The sequence below is a fragment of the Saimiri boliviensis genome, chromosome 6, assembly GCF_048565385.1.
Source record: "Saimiri boliviensis isolate mSaiBol1 chromosome 6, mSaiBol1.pri, whole genome shotgun sequence".
NCBI lineage: Eukaryota > Metazoa > Chordata > Mammalia > Primates > Cebidae > Saimiri > Saimiri boliviensis.
Genome location: NC_133454.1, coordinates 132,323,812 through 132,343,406, shown reverse-complemented (window position 1 = coordinate 132,343,406; position 19,595 = coordinate 132,323,812). Strand labels below are relative to the sequence as shown.

The 19,595-nt window shown below is 38.7% G+C and overlaps 1 protein-coding gene and 1 pseudogene across 13 annotated transcripts in view; both read right to left on the bottom strand.

Moving 5' to 3' along the window:
- The window catches only part of ZNF195 (zinc finger protein 195), a 45,331-nt gene that overhangs the window by 16,738 nt on the left and 8,998 nt on the right, over window positions 1-19,595 (bottom strand). For 4 of the 13 annotated variants that reach the window (XM_074401863.1, XM_010331160.3, XM_074401865.1 and 1 more), the window contains 4 exons: window positions 18,063-18,189; window positions 17,486-17,581; window positions 4,346-4,492; window positions 759-3,152 (listed from right to left, as the gene is read on the bottom strand). In XM_074401863.1, coding sequence (XP_074257964.1) covers window positions 1,705-3,152; window positions 4,346-4,492; window positions 17,486-17,581; window positions 18,063-18,189 — 1,818 coding nt within the window. In that variant the 3' untranslated portion in view covers window positions 759-1,704. Of the gene's footprint in view, window positions 1-758; window positions 3,153-4,345; window positions 4,493-13,111; window positions 17,582-18,062; window positions 18,190-19,595 lie in introns of those variants that run through there. The other 9 variants (XM_039470524.2, XM_074401873.1, XM_074401871.1 and 6 more) reach the window with 6 other exon arrangements.
- Window positions 4,486-11,733, bottom strand: LOC101042259 (signal transducing adapter molecule 2 pseudogene; annotated as a pseudogene).

Here is a 19,595-nt window from a genome sequence, read left to right as displayed (position 1 = left end):
CTTATTTTCTTTGTTGTGTTTATCTTCGAAAATAGGTACACACTCACCCTCAAACACACAGTTAGTTACTCAATCATTTTCTGATACCTAAAATTTATCTTTTTTTTTTTTTTTGAGACAACAACACAGTTTGCTGCCCTGGCTGGAGTGCAGTGGTGTGATCATAGCTCACTGTGGCCTTCACCTCCCAGGCTCACACGGTCCCTCCACCTCAGCCTCCTGAGTAGCTGGGACTGAAAGTGTGCACCACCACTCCCAGCTAATTTTTTAAAAATCTAGCATAGAAACAAGGTCTTGGTAAGGTGCCCAGGTGGGTCCCAAACTTTTGAGCTCAAGTGACCCTCCCAGATGGCCTCCCAAAGTGCTGGGATTACAGACGTGAGCCACCATGCCCAGACCACTTTGTCTTTATAGTATTATAGTTGTATATTTAACTCCATGAAATCAAAACCAAATCTATGGGTTTTTCAGGCCACGGAAGCTGTACGTCCAACAAAAACTATGGGAAAAAATTTTTTTAAAGACTGAGAAATACATGTATTTTATTTATACTCCTCTATAATCTTTATGATAGCAATAATAGCGACTCTGTAGTTACAAAAAGAGAGAAAGAATTTTTTAAAAAATCACTGGGAATAGAGATCACTGGAGATGTTATCCACCATGCCACCTGGGAATATACTGTTACCGTCTGTTACCGACACCTTTGAGTAGGATGGAATCGGTTTTTGGTAGGATGACACTTTATTCCATGAACATCAGGCTTAACACAATTGTGTTTAATTAAAAACAAATTAACTTCTAACAGAATCTTAAAAAGGACTTCAAAATTTATGGTACATCACCTTAATGAAATATGGGTAAAACTATTTACAAAATTCAAAATGGTTCCTTCTTCCTATAATGCAAAAGGGTATTACTTTGAACACCTATCTCATAAATCACTTACAAGTATATAAAACAACCACAAAGACCCTCTCTGCCACTATTTTACTCACGCATTCTTTTACCTTGCATGGACAAGTGTATCAGCCATGCACGCCTGCCACAAAAGGACTTGGGTGTGTGTTTTCACACCAGCACTAGAAATGAAGACACAGCATCGATTTGAGTAACATCAATATTCACTTTTCAAAAAATTGAACACTTTTCAGTCCAAAAAAGTGTATTTTGAATGTAATTAAAACTACAAAAATTCAGTCTCACCCTCCTTTTCAATATAAACAGCTGGTCTATTTTAAGTCTAGATTACTCTGTAGACACGATACTGCGATGGAGAGTCATTTCTGAAAGTGCGGGTACCCTATTCCTTTCTCTTTCCAATCCTCCAATGCTTACTTACATTTGATTTTGCTTATTTGTCCCATTAACTGCATTTGAAAAATATCTTTTAGTATGAACTGTTTTCTAAGCTATCGTGTTTGAATGTTATTCCACATTTATGACATCTGTAGGGTTTCTCTACAAATTCTCTGAAAGTTTAATCAACTGATGCAAGGTTTCCATCTAATATAAAATATAATTGTAACTTTTTTTTTCAGAAGAACTACTCTTGTGTGCTCTGGAGACTTGTATTTCATGAAAGGGCTTTCAACAATCATTACATTTATAACAACTTTATTAAGAAATTATTATTAAAAACTCTGATGTAAAGTAAGATGTGACCAGATACTAAAGGCTTTGCCTATTTTTCTTTCTTTCTTCTCAGGTATGAATGCTTTCATGTACAGTCAGGTGTGAGAACTGGGTAAAGGCTTTGCCACATTTTTCACACTTGTAGGGTTTCTCTCCAGTATGAATTCTCTTATGTACAATGAGGTTGGAGGACTGGGTAAAGTTCTTTCCACATTCTTCACATTTGTAGGGTTTCTCTCCAGTATGCGTTTTCTTGTGTTTGGTAATGTCTGAGAACCACATAAAGACTTTGCCACATTCTTCACATTTGTAGGGTTTCTCTCCAGTATGAATTCTCTGATGTACAATAAGGTTGGAGGACTGGGTGAAGTTTTTTCCACATTCTTCACATCTGTAGGGTTTCTCTCCAGTATGGGTTTTCTTATGTTTAGTGAGGTCTGATGACTGCTTAAAGATGTTGCCACATTCTTCACATGTGTAGGGTTTTTCTTCAGAATGAGTTCTCTTATGATTAGACAGGCTGGAGCAAGTTCTGAAGACTTTCCCACATTCTTCACATTGGTAGGGCTTCTCTCCAGTGTGAATCCTCCTGTGTTCACTGAGGTGTGAGGACTGGGTGTAGGCTTTGCCACATTCCTCACACTTGTATGGTTTCTCACCAGTGTGAATTCTCTTATGTTTAGTAAGGTCTGAGAACCACCTGAAGATGCTGTCACATTCCTCACATTTGAAAGGTTTCCCTCCAATCTCATTTCTCTGATGTTTGGAAAGATTTGGATTGTGGTTAAAAGCTTTGTACCATGTTTCACATTTGGAGAGTTTCTCTCCAGCAAGAAGCATCTGCTGATTAGGAAGGCTGGAGCAGGAGATAAAGACAGTGCTGCACTCTTCATACTTGTAGGGTTTTCCCTCAGGACCACGCTCATGTTCAGTCAGGTGGGAGTGCTGGTTAAATACTTTGCCAAATTCTTGACACGTGTAATGTTCCCCTCCAGTGTAAATTCTGTTTTTAGTAAGGACTGAGCAAGTTTTAACAACTTCGTCACATTCTTTACACGTGTAAGGATTCTCTCCAGTGTCAGTGTTCCCATGTCCTATAAAGTGTGAGCACTGGTTAAAGATTTTGCCACATTCTCTACATTTTTGGAACTTTCTTCCAGTGTGAATTTTCTGATGTTCAGTTAGGAATGAGAACATCTGAAACGATTTGCCACATTCTTGACATTTGAAAGGTTTCTGTCCAGTATGACTTATACTGTATCTATGTAAATTTGAAAAATTATTCAAGATTTTAACACACTGATTACACTGAAAGATGTTGCTATGGGTAGTTGATGAACACTGGTTAAGTCCATTATAATCTTTTTGCAACTTACACTCATCTAAATTCCCCCAGTCTTTCCTTAAATGTAAATTATCAAGGCCACAATTTCCATATCCTTCCAGTACTGATTTTGGGAATGCATCTTGTATGCTCTGCTCTGGCAAAAGGTCTTGGGTAAAATGAGAGGATACAGCTGAAATGAATAAATAAATAAAAGTTACCCCACTACTAGACACAGATGAAGACACTTTATCAGTCTAATCTATAAAATAATACTGAGTATATTAGCAACATGGCACAAAATACCACAGGCCCTAATTTCTTTATAAACATATAAATGTAACAGTAACTAGTGAGAAGAAGCATCTGAACTCTAAGAACCACGTCAGAGTCTGTGGCACAGCAGGTGAGCGCAATGCGAAGAGCCACATAAGAAGAAGAAAGAACTCTGCTAGGTTCCTCCCGCGGCCCCTGCTCCTCTGCAGTAAGCATAATGCCTTTGAGAGTAAACCCCCAACTCCTGGCTTCTCCTTCCAAAGAGAAAGAAAATACTGGTACAGGTGTTTGCACTTCTGGACTTCCCAAGCTTTGGCCAAGACTGGTTTCTGTCCCTCATGAGACGGAGTGCTGAAAGAAATGGGGGTCCTCTGAGTGACAGGCTGGGGCTGCTGAGACCAAGAGGAAGTCCCCATGACAGCGGCAGGAAGGCTGCCTGCAGTACCAGCAGCAACAGGTGGATCGGGGTGACCACAGGCCACCAAGAAGAAACCCGAGAAACCCTCTTTCACCGAAAAGTACACACACAGCTCCACATAAGACACACCCTCAGAATGGGCTTAAGAGGCTGCTAGAATCTGCGCCAATTTGTTCTGGACTTCTATCCCAGAAGAAAGCCACATTAGAAAGGTTGTGGCAGGAGGCTTTTTGTTAATGCCTGAATCTCAGCCAAAGAGTACATTTACAAAGTATTAGGGTAATGTGGCGCAATCAAAGAAATAAGAAAAGGTCAGAAGTCAACCCTGAAACAACAGAGATGCGTAAATTAACCGAAAAAATAAAACTATCATTTGGATAATGCTCAATGAGTGAAAACGGGAAAACACAAAACTAAGTAAAATTAGGAAAATGAGGGTGCCAAGAAAAAGACACAGAGTATAAAAAACAGATTGAGAAACTGAAGGTATGAAAGGAAATAATTACTGAGAAATTCTCAAAAGTATGAAAAAATATTAAAAAACCAAGACGCTAAACACATCAACTAGCACAAACAAGAAGGGACACAAGGCACAATATAAGCAGTTTCAAAAGTCACAGAGGAGAAAGGAATCTTGGAAGCAGTAAGGAAAAAGCAGTGTGTCATTTATCAGCATGCTCTCATGAGATTACCAGTGAATGTGTCCAGAGAATCCACAAGGCCGGGCTGGGCGTGGCGGCTCACACCTGTAATCCCAGCACTTTGGGAGGCTGAGGCAGGCAGATCGCTTGAGCCCAGGAGTTCGAGACAAGCCTGGGTAGCATGGTGAAATTCCATCTCTACAAAAAATACAGAAATGTTAGTCATGCATGGTGTTGTACTTGTAGTTGCAGCTACTCAGGAGGCTGAGGAGGGAGAATTACCTGAGGCTGGGAAGTTGAGGCTGCAGTGAGCCATGATCACACCACCGCACTCCAGCATGAGTGACAGAGTAATGTAACCGGGTTTCTGGGGTGCTGCTGAGGCACAGCGCCCCTGAGAGAATGTTGTAGGTTCTTGGTCTCCGCCCTCTTGGGAATGAGAGAGGGGACAACAGCAGGTGTGCGGTAAGCTCGTAAATACTGAACCCAAGAAGTGTTGCAGGAAGGTGATTTTACTTAGGTAGAGAAAAGACAGGAAGAAAGGAGGAGAGAGAAAAACTTCCATGAAAAGTGTGAAAGGGGATTCCAGAGGGGAAATCCAGGAGAGAGAAAAACGGCTTCCACGAGCTTGTTCGTGGGAGGGGACCCAAACATGGAGTCGAAGGGGTGTGGAAGAAGGGGACTTTTAACCTGGGAGGAACCCCCACCTTCTCTAAGACCCCAGGCCAACGAAAGGAGTTCCTTAGAACTTCTGCTGGAGTGACTGATTTTGATTCTTCCCCGCCTGCAGGACCCATTAAATCTACCGGATGGAGAGATGGGAGGGGGGCGTGGCGCTGGGAAGTTCTTCCCCTTAAAATTACACCCCCTCATGGACCCGGTGGGATAATACATTCCCTCAGTAAGACCCTGTCTCAAAAAAGGGACAAGCTGAAGCAAGAAGGGAACTGGATGAGATCATCTAATTGCTGAAAAGAAAACTTCCAAGCAAGAATATAACCAGTGTCTCACAAAGTAATAAAAAATAAAGACTTTCTAAGAAAACCAAGGGCTACACATGTCAAACAAGAAATGGAAAAAGGAATCCTTCCCACTGAAAACAAGGTGATGCTAGGAAATAATATACAATTACGTCACGATACATAAATATATTAAAAAATACACATGTACAGGAAAATAAAATTCTGTGGTACGTTATAACAATGGTGCAGAAATCACTTTTAATTACCTAAAATTGGAAAGATGAAAGTAGAAAAATAATCATAAATATCTGTTAATGGATACACAACATTAAATGATTTAGTGTTATCAGTAACAAAGTTGAGGACAGATTTAATAAGAAAGAATTTTTGTAGCGCCTGTAGTCCCAGCTACTCGGGAGGCTGAGGCAGGAGAATCGCTTGAACCCAGGAGGTGGAGGTTGCAGTGAGTTGAGACTGTGCCACTGCACTCCAGCCTGGCGAAAGAGAGAGACTCTGTCTCAGAAAATGAAAACAAAACAAAATTTTTACATGCAACTAAAGTATTTACCAGTATAAAATGTCTTATTATAATGGTAAGATGTTTAATATAATTTCCATGATAATTGCAAGAAAATATCCTGCTAAGAAAACATCTACACACAAAAGAAAATTAAAAAGGAGTCAAAGCTTATTATACAAAGTACAAGACACGAAAGAGAGAAGGAAAAAGCTACAAGAATCAGGGAGAGAGGTACAGTGACTAAAGGGCGTCTTTCATTTCAGTCAACTGTTTCCTTAGGGTCAGTTCATCAAAAGGCATATGTTAAAGAATTTAAAACCAAACCAAGACCAAACCGCAGCTAATCACAAGAGACTCACTTGAGATCTAATGAAAGAAAGACTGAAAGTGGCAAGCTGGAAATACACATTTCATGCAAATGTTAATGAAATGAGAGCAGAAGAGGTTACAATTACATGATGCAAAACACATCTTAAGAACTGTCGTACTTCATAAAACATACTTTAAGTTAGAACTCACAAAAAACAAGAACATAAAACAATGAAAAAAAGGAAAATAAACTGGGGACCTATGACAAATGTGTGTATATTCGTATAGATATTTCAGTATTGACGTAACCTCCTATTATATTGCTATTTCTTGCTTCAATTTCACAAGTTCTTTATAAACAAGTAATTACAGCATCGAAGCAAAAAATAGCAATACAATAGTAGCATACTTCTACAACCCACTTTCAATAACGAATAATAAAGCAAGCCTTAATAATTGTATGGAGGACTTGAAAGCACTACCAAATAATTACACCTCACAGACACAGAGCGAACACTCCACACAACACCAGCAGCAGGCACACTCTTCCCAAGAGCTCAGAAAACATCCGGATAGACCACCTGGACAATATAAGTCTGAGCAAATTTCAAAAAACTGAAGTCTTCTGCATTATTATATATAACCAAAATGAAAAGAAACTGGAAATAACAAAGAAAAACAAAAAAAATTGACAAATATATGGCAATTAAACAACATATTTGAGCGTGCTCTTGTTCAAGGGTTGAAATACGTAATATTGCAAAGATGGTCACACCACCCAATGCAATCTACAAACTCCATGCAATCTCTTTCAAATTTCTAATCTGATTCTTGCAGAAATAAAAGCAACAACCTAACAATCGTAAGACATCTCAAGGGACCATAAAGCACCCAACAATTTTCAAAAAGAGGAACAATGCTGGAGGGATCACACTGCCTGATTTGAAAACACATTACAAGGCTACTGTAATTAAAACAGTTTGGTACTGGTACAAAGACATACAAATAGACCAATTAAACAGAACTGTAGCACAGATTTAAAAATGAAACACAGAGAAATAAAACTGTAAAACAAATTTAACAGCTAAAATATGGAATTTATTGAATATCATGACCTAAACCAATATATTCATGAAAGAAGTCGTAGAAAAAATATATAGCAGAAAAGCAGAAGAGGCATTATTTGAAGAAAAACATGCTGTTAACTTTCCAAGTTTCAGAAAAATGCTACTAACCAAGAACACTTGATCTAGAATAACTTTACTTCGAAAGAACAAGGGAAAAATAAAGACTTTCCAAAATAAATAAAAAGATGAGGGCACTCACTGCCACTAGTACAGTTCTTTTTTTTTTTTTTTTTTTTACACAAACATTCAAGTAAGTTTATTAAATACAATTTGGGAGAAAAAATGTAAGAAACTCCATATATATGCAAATGTTGACTATTACCAAGAGCAACTTTGGATTTTTTAAATGGTTTTTTAAAATTATTATTTTGTAAAGAACAAATTTGTTTCCAGAAAGGTGCCATTCAGAAGTTTATAACTGAATTAACATATAGGTAAATACTGAATGAAAAACAGGACATGAGATATTAAAGGTTAAAACTTTCTGTTCAGTTTTTTGTATCTGAAGAAAGACAATGACACAAACTGAGCTTTCAAATACTGCTAATTTTTCCATTTAAATGCAGATCAAGTAGCCTATAGACTACTCTGTTCGAGGATAAAGTTTCTTTGAAAAAGGAACACATGTATAATCAAATCTCTGTAGATAAATAACAAAATTCTCAGAGAACTATCTTGAAATGGATTTAGTAGTAAGACTGTTTTAAAAAAACAAATATAGAAATCTTGCTTCCATGCAAGTAACTTTTAAAAAACTAATGTCCATTGTTTTTCCCAGTCTGAATATGTTTCCATATGCATATGTATTTGCAATTTCTATTTTGCATTATGTAAAAAATTGGTAGACGATGAAGAGTGTGCAAATTTTTAGGAGAAAAATAATCCCTACTGGCTTACTACCAAACTCCCACAGTTATATAGAACCTATTAGCACCATAAATGAACTCAAAATACAGGCTTCAGAAAAACTGCTTCAACAGCCTCCCTATCAATCTGTCATCTATGAAGTCATCACCTGCTATTATTCCACAGGCTCAGAATTACTTCGGAAACAAAGGGTCGATTTTTTCAACAGCTTGGTATGCTGACAGCTTAGCAACAGTACTTGAATCACTTGAAACAAACAAACAAACACCACATCACTAAAAACACACTTAAGATCCATTCTTGGTATATCTCACAACAAATTATCAGGAATGTCTCATGGCCTGAAATTCACATGATCCCATAAAAAGGATATGCAGCATCTCTGCATATCATATTGCAGGGAGAAAAACAAATGGGCCATATCTTCATTAGAGAATAGCCAAAGTCACTTGAAAAGGTTACTAGTGGCAATTCTAAATATCAGAGATACATGTAGAAAAGGAAATGTTTTTCCTTAGGGAATGGAAATGTTCTGTGGGACAAATTCCTGCACAGTTGGCATGACTGGCTGGGGGACTGACTAGATGCTTTATCATACATCTGCATTTATAAGGTCTTCACTGTTAATCACAGAAAACGTTTTTGTTCCTTCCAAATTGCTCTTGCTTATATGCTAATTACTACTCAACCTATCAGTGAGAGCAAAAGTGACGATACTGCAAACACAACTGCAATTTAAGGAGCCAAAAGGAAATATGCTGGCAAGCTAAATGCTTACACACAAAAAAAGAATGAGACTCTCTGAAAAAATCATTTCAAGTTCTTCAGTGCTCTTATGACATTTTAGGGGAAAACAGTGGTTTCTTTAAAATAGTATTTTAATACTCCTATCTCATACTGTTTAGTGTCATAAGGCTACCTAACAGGTATCTAGATTTATGTAGATAAATCAGAAAGAAAGACAAAACTAACTGAAAGCATCTTTAAGCTGCCTCTAATCAAAAGATTGACTTCAAATGAACTGGACAAAAAAATAAAATAAAAAAAAGACCAAAAAAAAAAAAAAAACCCAAAATCGTTTTATGGCCTTGTAGATAGAGTATGAGAGGTTTTTGTGCTTTATTCATTCATAGTCCTTTTGAGTTGAGAGGAAAAAGTTTTAACGTTTTCAGGTTGGAATCACAAGGATTGAATAATACACTTAGGAAGGCTTTCAAGAAAATGGCTGCTTTGTTTCTAAAGGAGGGGCTGCTGATGGTAATTTGTGTGCTGCTGTGCAGCTGGATGAGCTGGACCTGTCACCGGAAAGCCTGCCAGTTGAGGCAAATTGGAAGCAGTGTTCTGATAAGATGACATATCCACAGAGATCCCCATTTGCTGTGTGTAAGCAGTTGTACCAGTAGCTGATTGTAGGTTAGATTTCTGGTTCATATAAGTAGGATTGGAAACAGTGTCTTGTCCAGTGCTTAAACATGAAGTTTGAGCAGTATGTGTTGTCACTGAAGAATTCACATTTGGTGGCAGAGATCTTAGTGGACCAATTTGATCTGGTCCTAGGCTATAGCTTGGGGCAATCGTTACTTGGTGAATGCGCTGACCCATATAGTTTCCACCATGTGATTGAACTGGATATGTCTGCATTGGAACCACAGATGATGCAGGTGGGTAATGTGCTGGAGGGTGGAGCTTTGAATAGACTGAGTATACTGGTGCTTCATTCACCAATTTGTTACACAGTTCCAGAGCTTCCAAGACTTTTACATTCAATTCAGACAATTCTGAATGCTTCCTATCAATCTCTTCAAGTTTTTCATCTATCATTGGACCCATCTGCTGGCAGATATCTTCTAAATCCGAAAGGTCTTGGGAGTCTGGTTTCAAATCTGTTGGATCTATACTCTGAAGTACCTGCAGGGCTCTATCCATCTTATCCTCATCTATATAAACAGGCTCAGGCTCTGATTTCTTAATTTCCTCCACATCATCATCAATTACATTCAATTTGTCCACAGCCGCTGCCTCAGACTCTATGTTTAAATTAGTTGTTATAAAATTGGATGGGAAGAGTCCTAGTCCTCTGTGATTTTCTCCTTTCCACCAACTGGCATCACTGTCATCTAAAACAGTAATTATTTCACTATGTTTAAAGGTGAGTTCATTGTCCTCAACAGCTTCAAAATCATATAAAGCTCTCACTTTCCGTACAACCTTATTATTTAACTGAATTTCTGCAGATGGATATAAGGCTATCTTTCCGTGTGTTGCTGTTTCTGCTCTTGCAGTGATAATTCAATAGCTTTAGCCATGTCTTCATCCTCTTTGTTTTTGTTCAATGACGTACCATTCTTGGCAGCAGCTGAGACCGTCTGAGAACCTGCTGGAGGGAAAGTAATTCCTTCCTCTTCCATAGACTTAACAGTTGCAGATATTAGACTAAACTGAGGGTCCTTCTGAAATTCTTCTGACCACTCCACCATTAAAGACTTCAGTTTTTCATACTTCAGGAGGTGCCTTATTTTCAATCACAGCATGTACTTCTGCTGCAAAATCACGGGAACACACTCTAAATGAAGTATCTTTCCACAGTGCCACACATGCCCCAAGAAGAGTCAGTGCCTGCAGAGCAACATGAGGAACCTTATGATTTGCCCTTTTCATTATGGCTTTTAGGCAATCTTTCGCTCCATTAGGTGTACTTCCAACTTTGTCACATATATCCATAGTAAGACTCCAATCTTCTGCAGTGTTGTACTCATTTGTGGCCTTTTCCACGTCTTGCTCGAAGGGGTTGGCGGTGAACAAAGGCATCTCGCCGGCGCCAGAGCCCTAGTCGCTGCTGTCTAGCCAAGACTCAGCAACTGCACCCCACTAGGTGACCCGCGGCTGTGGCTTCCTCTACAGTTCTGTGAGAAATGCTAAAGGTTGGGTAGGCATGGTGGCTCATGCCCATAATACCAGCTTGGGTGGGCCAAGGCAGGAGGACTGCTTCGGGTCAGGAGTTAGGAATTAGCCTGGCCAACATACCAAGACCCCATTTCTGTAATATTTAAAAGCTACTGAAAAGACTCCATTATGTTAAACAGTGACACTAGACAGCATCATAAAACCATCTGAAAATATAAACCTCTCTGTTAAAGGTGGATACATAAATAGATATATAGTACTTTACTCTCGTATTACGGTGTAAAAACTCGAGATTCTACTATATCTGAAAAAATATCTGCATATATCTTTGCTACCACACACAAAATATATAATGATCTGTTCCATTAATAGCACACTGGAGGGTGTAAAGAGTTACAGCTTTTGTATTCAATGAAGTTGTGAGATTAAAATCTGTATTTATAACTTTAAGGTGTTTTATGTACTCCCCATTTTTCAAGGTGATCACAAAGAAAATACCTTTACAAGGTTTGCAAAACAAAACGAGCACAAAACGAAAGGACGTCCAAACAAAAATCAACGCAACAAACGATGAAGACACTCAAAGAGGAAGGGAGGGACAACGTACCTACAAGAAACACAGAAAACAACAGTCAAGATGGTAACAGGAACTTCATTTCCTTCAGATGCTATTTTAAACATCAATTAACCTACTTAATTAACAGAAATAAAATAGCTGAACTGATGGGCCGGGCGCGGTGGCTCACGCCTGTAATCCCAGCACTTTGGGAGGCCGAGGCGGGTGGATCACGAGGTCAAGAGATTGAGACCATCCTGGTCAACATCGTGAAACCCCGTCTCTACTAAAAAAAAATATATATATATATAAAATTAGCTGGGCATGGTGGCGTGTGCCTGTAATCCCAGCTTCTAAGGAGGTTGAGGCAGGAGAATTGCCTGAACCCAGGAGGTGGAGGTTGCAGTGAGCCGAGATCGCGCCATTGCACTCCAGCCTGGGTAACAAGAGCGAAACGCTGTCTCAAAAAAAAAAAAAAAAAAAAAAAAGCTGAACTGATTAAGAACAACATGCTATCTACAAAAGACTCTAGCCTTAAATAGTAAGACAGGCTGAAAGAATTTAAAAAAAAATTCCATGCTATTAGTAACCACAATCGGGGGGGTGGTTATCATTTTATTAGATAGACACAATAATACATCTGAAGTCAAAACTGTCACAGGAGACAAAGATTAACGGCATCTAACGGTAAACTGTGCCCATGAACCAGGAATCTGCAACTGTTTATCTGTCCACATTTCGATCTGACATCAGGGCTCCCAGATACGTAAAGCGAATATGGAGAGAAGTGAAGCAAGACATACACAGTAACACAATAACTACCGACTCTAAGACCCCGTTTTCAACACAGAATAGAAAATCACACAGAACGGTAAGAAAGCTTGGGCGATGCTACCAACCACATCAGCTGAAAAGACGTGTACAGAACTCTCCAGTCACAAGCAGCGGAATATGCTGTGTTCTCAACTGCACACAGTGTCTTCCGTTAGAACACAAAACTCCTTAAGACTGAAGTCACACAACATGTTTTCTGACCGAAATGTAACTATACTCAAAATCAAAAGCAAAAGCGAAACCGGCAATGCCAAAAATTAAACACCCTTGAACATATACATTCTTGCTCAATGGTCAGATCATTCAGTGTTTTGTTTTGTTTTTTAAGAAGCCAATACTGCCCACACTGACGTACACATTCAATGCAATCTCTATCAAACTGCCAATGGTATTTTTTTATTCTTTTAATCCTAAAATTAGTGTAAGAACAATAACTAGCCAAAACTCTTTACAAACAGGCATTATACTTTCTGATTTCAAAACATATAAAAAACTATAAAAATAAAACAATGTGGTACTGACACAAAGACAGATAACTACATGATGAAACAGAACAGAGTCCAGAAATAAACCCTTGTGGATAAAACCAAATCATCTTCCACAAGGTTTCCATGATCACACAATGGAGAAAAGATTCCTTTCAACAAATGATGTTAAAAACTAGATATCTACATGGAAAAATGAATATTCTTCCTTGTACCATATTCAGAAATATTTTAAATGAAATACTTCAACATAAAAATAGAATATAACTCTTAGAAGAAAATATAGGAGATCAAATGCATAAGCACAAAAAAAGAACAGAAAAACTGAACTACATCAAACTTCAAACTTTCTGCAAATCAAAGAAAACAATGAGTGAAATGAAAATGCCACCTAAGAAATGGGGAAAAAATACCTGCAAATCAGAAATATGATAGGACTTAATACTCAGAGTATTTAAGAAACTTTCACAACTCAAAAACAAAAATTAAGTAACTTAACAACAGATGAAGGATTGACTGAAATCTCTCCAGAAAAGATATGGAAACAGCCAACAAGCACTTGAACGAACGCCTAAATTACTCATTGCAGAGAAATGCAAAACAAAATCGCAATGAAGGGATTCCTCACAGTTATTAGAATGGCCACTGTTAAAAAGATCCAAATCTGTCAGGGATGTGAAGACACTGAAAACCGCGTGAACTCTGGCAGGAAACCAAGGATGCAGCCACAAAGACAGATGGCATCGGCCGGGCGCGCTGTTCACACCTGGAATCCCAGCACTTCGGGAGACCGAGGCGGGTGGATGACTGAAACCCAGGAGTGCGAGACCATCCTGGACAACATGGCAAAACCCTGTCTCTATTAAAAATACAGAAGTTAGCTGGGTGTGGTGGTGTGCACCTGTAGTTCCAGGTACTCGGCAGGCTGAAGGGGCAGGATCACTTGAGCTCATGGGGCAGAGGTTGCAGTGAGCTGAGATGGCGCCACTGCACTCCAGCCTAGGTGATAGAGTGAGACTCTGTTTGGAAAAGAAAAAAAAAAAAAACATAAATGTTCCTCAAAAACTTAAACATGGAATTATATGATCCAGCAATCCTACTTCTGGGTCTCTATCAAATGTACACAAAGCAACTCAGGATTTGGAAGAGATATTTACACACCCATGTTTATTGTGCTACTATTCAGAAAATTCAAATGGGGGAAGGCTCAAGAGACGAGCACACACAAAGAAATGTGGCATATACATATAAGGGAACACTGTTCAACCATAAAAACAGTCATATGGAATTACACAACACTAAGAGATGTGTTAGTCATAAAATCTGCTATGAAACACTGATGTACCTACCATTAAAAACGAATTTGCTTAGATAACTACAATACTCAACTGTGACTGTGTAATCATGAAAAGCAGGTATTTTGAATCGCTGGCATGCAGTGTACAGCAGTAAAATTTCAGAGGAAATGCATGACAATCATTAATGAAAGACTCTACCGAGAACATTTTAATGACTAAGAAGAAGATACTAAATATAATTTTTATTATATGCTTACTATACTGATGCTATTCTTCTGCAAAATAAAAATGCTGCCATCCAACTTTCAGAAGCAAGGAATAACCTCACATTTCTAAATAAAGAGAAAAATACAAATCACGTAAACTATGATGAGAGTCACTGACACATAAAATAAACATTTGGGAATAAATCATATTACCATTTATATACAGATTGGAGAAACAGGATAAAATGCTATGATTTCTTTTTGCCTGCAGTAATTTAATAAATATGGAGTGCTTACTAAATAATTTAATTCAGACAGAACATGCTAATTTCTAGCATATTGTTCTGAATATTAAAATTTGAAATTACAGATAAATTTGAAATGGAACAAAAGAGAAAGTGAAAATGACACAGAAAGGTGGTGAGATAGCTGAACCCAGGCTTATATTAACCCCCAACAGCAACAAAAATGTGTCCGTCTGCTATGGCTGGAAATGCCTTTCCCAGAAAGCCAGGCTCCACAGCTCATGCCTATAATCCCAACTACTCAGGACCTCGGGGTGGGGAGAGGCTCACATCAGGCCAGAAGTTCAGAACCCGCCTGGGTGATACAGAGAAACCTCATCTCAAAAAAACGCCTGTAATGGAGCTTTGGAATCCAAGGAGGGGGTCGTAAAATTCTGCTAAAGACCAAGACTATAGATCCACTGAAAATTATCAAAAGTCCAAGGGACTTTTTCACAGTAATAGAAAATGTAATTCAAAAATGTATATGGAATCACAATAAACTTGGCATAGCCAAAGCAATCTGTAGGAAAAAGAACAAGGCGAGGGGCATAATATTTTCTGAGTTCAAACTACATTGTACGACTACAGTTGTAAGAACAGGATGGTATGTGAACAGAGAAGAAGAAAACTGACACAGAGACCAATGGAACAGAACGGAGAGCCCAGAATTAAACTCCTGCATATCAGCTCAACTCATCTTTCACAAGTGCGACAAGAACCACAATGCAGACAGTACAGTCTCCTCCACACTTGGTTCTGGGGAAACGAAATACCCACAGTCAAAACAGTGAACTAAGTCATTTTTCTTACCCCATACTCAAAAATTAGCTTGAAATAAAGACTTAAATGTAAAACATGTATCCTTAAAAACTCTAAGAGAAAACCTCTTTGATACTGGTCTTGGCAGTGGTTTATGTGTGACACCAAAAGTACAGAAACAAAAGTAAATATAATAAACAAGCTGGAGTGCATTAAACTAAAAGGCTTCTGCATACCTAAGACAACTTACAATCAAACTCTTTGATATCAGAATGGCAAGTATCAAAAATGAGTCATATATCAGGTCTTTCCAAGAGTAATTGTGGTTTTTGCCTTTTAAATGGTAAAAAAAAACACTTAACTTTTCACCAGCCTAATAACAATGTTGACAAGAATGTAAAGAAAAACAATTCAGTAGTCATTATGAAAACCAGGAGGGAGGCTATTTAAAAATAAGAAAATGTAAACCCACCCTACAGTGCAGCAGTCCCACTCTGTATACATCACCGAAGGAAATAAAAGCAGTACTTTGGAGAATTATCTGCTCACTCAAGTTCACTGCAACATTATTCACAATAGTCAACATAGAAAAACAACCTATATGTCTGTGGATGCTGAATGGATAAAGAAAATATGATATAAATAGACAATAGACTATTACTTAGTCATAAAAAAGGAATGAAATCCTGTCATTCAACACCAAGGATGACTCTAAAGGACATGATGCTGAATAATCTCAGCCAGGCCCAGATACACAGGGACTGCACGTTCTCCCTCAGACGGGACATCTGTAATGGCTGAACTCACAGCAGCAGAGGACAATGGTAGTTGCCAGGGCCTGGAGCTGGGGAAAACGAGATGTTGTTCAAAAGGGCCAAACTTTCAGTTGTAAGATGAGTGTTTGGGGAATCTAGTGAGTTGTGTTATGAATACTGTTAATGATGCTTTCTGTGCTTAAAATTTGCTGACAGTAGACCTTAAGTGTTGTCTCTGCAAGAAAAGGTGATTATGTGAAGTAACAGATTTGTTCCTTAATGTGATTGCACTAATTATTTCAGAATGTATACACATCCAATTATTACACTGTACACAATGTATACACAACTTTTATTTCTAAAATAATCTATGTTATACATATGCCCATACATATATACAGACCTGTGTGTGTGTGTGTGTGTGTGTATATATATATATGAATGGATAAAGAAAATATGATTTAGACAGACAACAGACTATTATTACTCACCCATAAAAAAGAATGAATCCTGTCATTTCAACAGGATATGTTGATATATGACATATACACATACATATGATACACACATATAAACATACACACACATATAAACATACACGCACATACATACACGTGAATGACACAGTCCTGATAAGCTTCATACTAAAAAAGAGGAAATCACAAAATGATAATCATAACTATTATAGTTGGGCATTGGGGAATATAGAGTTCAAATGACCAACCTCAGTTCATACTAAAAAAACCACAATTTTGAAGTAAAATAAGCAGATTATCTGGTATTGGGGCAGATGCTTAGTGTTTGGAGAAAACGACTGAGTATAACTTTCAGTAGACTCCCATGTGAAACCTCTGTAGGATACAAAATCATAAAGCCAAAAACATAAAACATCTGTTGGCGAGACTTGTGGAGTTTCTGAAGCAAACACCATCACCGCCCCTCTCGCACATTTCAGACCTGATGCAAAAGGGGAAATGAAGAAACATTTCACAGACAGTTCCTCAAAAACGTGCAGGGACATGCACGTTCTCAAAAGCAGAGGCCACGCAAGCAGTGAGACCACACAGGCCTTTAGTCAGCAGGAGGAGCGCTCTGATGTTTACTGTGACCTGAAGGAAGATCACTACCTGGGAGGCGCAATCTGGAGAAAACGTAAGAGAAGAAGACAGAAGATGCTCCTAGCGGAGAGCCAGAGAAAGAAACCCAGGCTCTCAGAACCCACCTCTACTGGAGCGGAGCTTCCCAAGCCACGTTAAGGTCTGGCTTCCTCCGCGGCCCCTGGACCTCTCACCTGGATTACCTCTTGGTCAAGTCCCACCCACCTGGATGTCCGTCCACTGCCTCCCGTCTCTTCAGATTCCATGGCGCTTTTCTTTGCTCCAGGCAGGTGATCAGGCCTGGCTTAGAGACACTCAGACCTGTTTTATTAGAAAAAAGTGACATTATGCTGAAATTCACCAATGACCAACGTTGTACTATGCTTAGTAGAGTGAACATTGCAGGAGATTCTAGAAAAGTAATCCAAAAATGATTCCTGACATAACCTTTAGACTATTCAGTAAGCATTTTAAATCTGTGGGTTCTTAGTTTCACCACTCAGTACTGCTGAATCAAAAACTGGTGGTGGAAATTTGATTTTAACATGCGGGCAATTATTATTTCATGCCACTAAATTTCTGGAATTATCACTAGAGTCAAAAAAAGAGGAAGGTTTACGGCAAGATGAACCATATTTTGATGTTTTTTTTTTTTTTTTTACATCAACAAATCCCCATGTTTTTCTTAAAAGCAGGGATCTGAAACTCATTCATGCAATGCGGAAACTCCCAAAAAACCATTCTGCAAAGGAAGGAAAGGAACCCTAGGTCGTCGAGAAGTTAGTATTGAAGTCATCCTCACCAACGGAGAACAAGTTTCTGTAGTTCTCCAACATCACATCTCTGTACAAATTCTGCTGAGCAGGGTCCAGGAATTTCCACTCCTCCAGGGAGAATTCTATGGCCACATCCCTGAATGTCAGCACTTTCTGAAGAAGAAACAATAGCAAACACTTACCAAGTGGCTTTGGGCAGAGTTCTTAATTTGACTCCAGGTGAAACGAGCGTGTGAAGAGAACTGGTTCTGACTTATACAAGTGGCGGGAATTATACAATAAGGTAATTTTTAGCATAAGAATTTTCTCTAACGTACTCCCTAGCTCTGAGGAAACAGAATTGCATAAGATCCACACAAGCAGTGTACACAGAGTACTCTTCTGGATGATGAGGTGTAAGATCAAGGGCATCAACAGCGCCATGTCCAGATCTGAGTGCCACGTTTACATCATATAATAAGGTGTGTCTATTTCTCAGACAGGAAAGTCACGGAGAGTCAGAAGTTACCTCTCAAATTTAATGTGGCCAATAAACTAGAGTTCTTGTGCAGATTCTGCTTCAGGACATCTGAGATCAAGCCTGAGTTTCTGAATTTCTAACATGCTCACCAGTGATGCCAGTTCTTTGGGTCCAAAGCCAGTATTTTGTCAAACTTCCTGTAAGAGGCAGAGCCTGAGTTTATCCCGGTTTTCATGAACCACAAAGATGAGATTCTTTACCTTCTAAAGCAAGGCATATGCAAAAAGAATCTAAGAAGCAAAGGCCTCTCGGATTAAATGTGATTATTTACACACATTAATTAGTAAATCTTCTCAACATACTTAACAATAAAGAGAAAAAATAATTAAAATCTATAATGGAAAAATCTGTCGGCGAGCTCTTTAACCACTGAATAAAATGAACATCAACTGTAATAGGACAGATTTTTATCATGTGCCAATGCACAGAGAAGACATATTACTGGTGTGATGCTGGCCAAAAAGTCAATTATAATCTGAACCTAATCATACAGAAAAATCAGTTTTATGCAAAGTTGAAGAGACCAGTCTCTCCCATGTTCTGTAATCCCTTTCCTTTTTTTCTTGACACGGAGTCTTGCTCTTGTCACAGAGGCTGGAGTGCAGTGGCATGATCTCGGCTCACTGCTACCTCAGCCTCCCTGGTTCAGGCAATTCTTGTACCTCAGCCTCCTGAGTAGCTGGAGCTACCGGCATGTGCCACCACACCCAGCTAATTTTTGTAATTTTTTTTTTTTTTTTTTTTAGAAGAGACAGGGGTTTCACCCTGTCACCATGTTAGCCAGGCAGGTCTCGAACTCCTGGCCTCAAGCGATCCACCTGCCTCAACCTCCCAAAGTACTGGGATTATAGGCGGGAGCCACGGTGCCCAGCAGTAATCTCTAATAGTGTTCTTTAGCACTCTAAAAAACAAGTGTCTTTTTATTTTTGTCTTTTCCAGAATGTTCTGAGTTATTCTGGGCAATAAATGCCATTTGGTTTAAATGTTTATTTTCTTAACCCTGTTCTGCATACAACTGATGGAGCATCCAGATGAAACC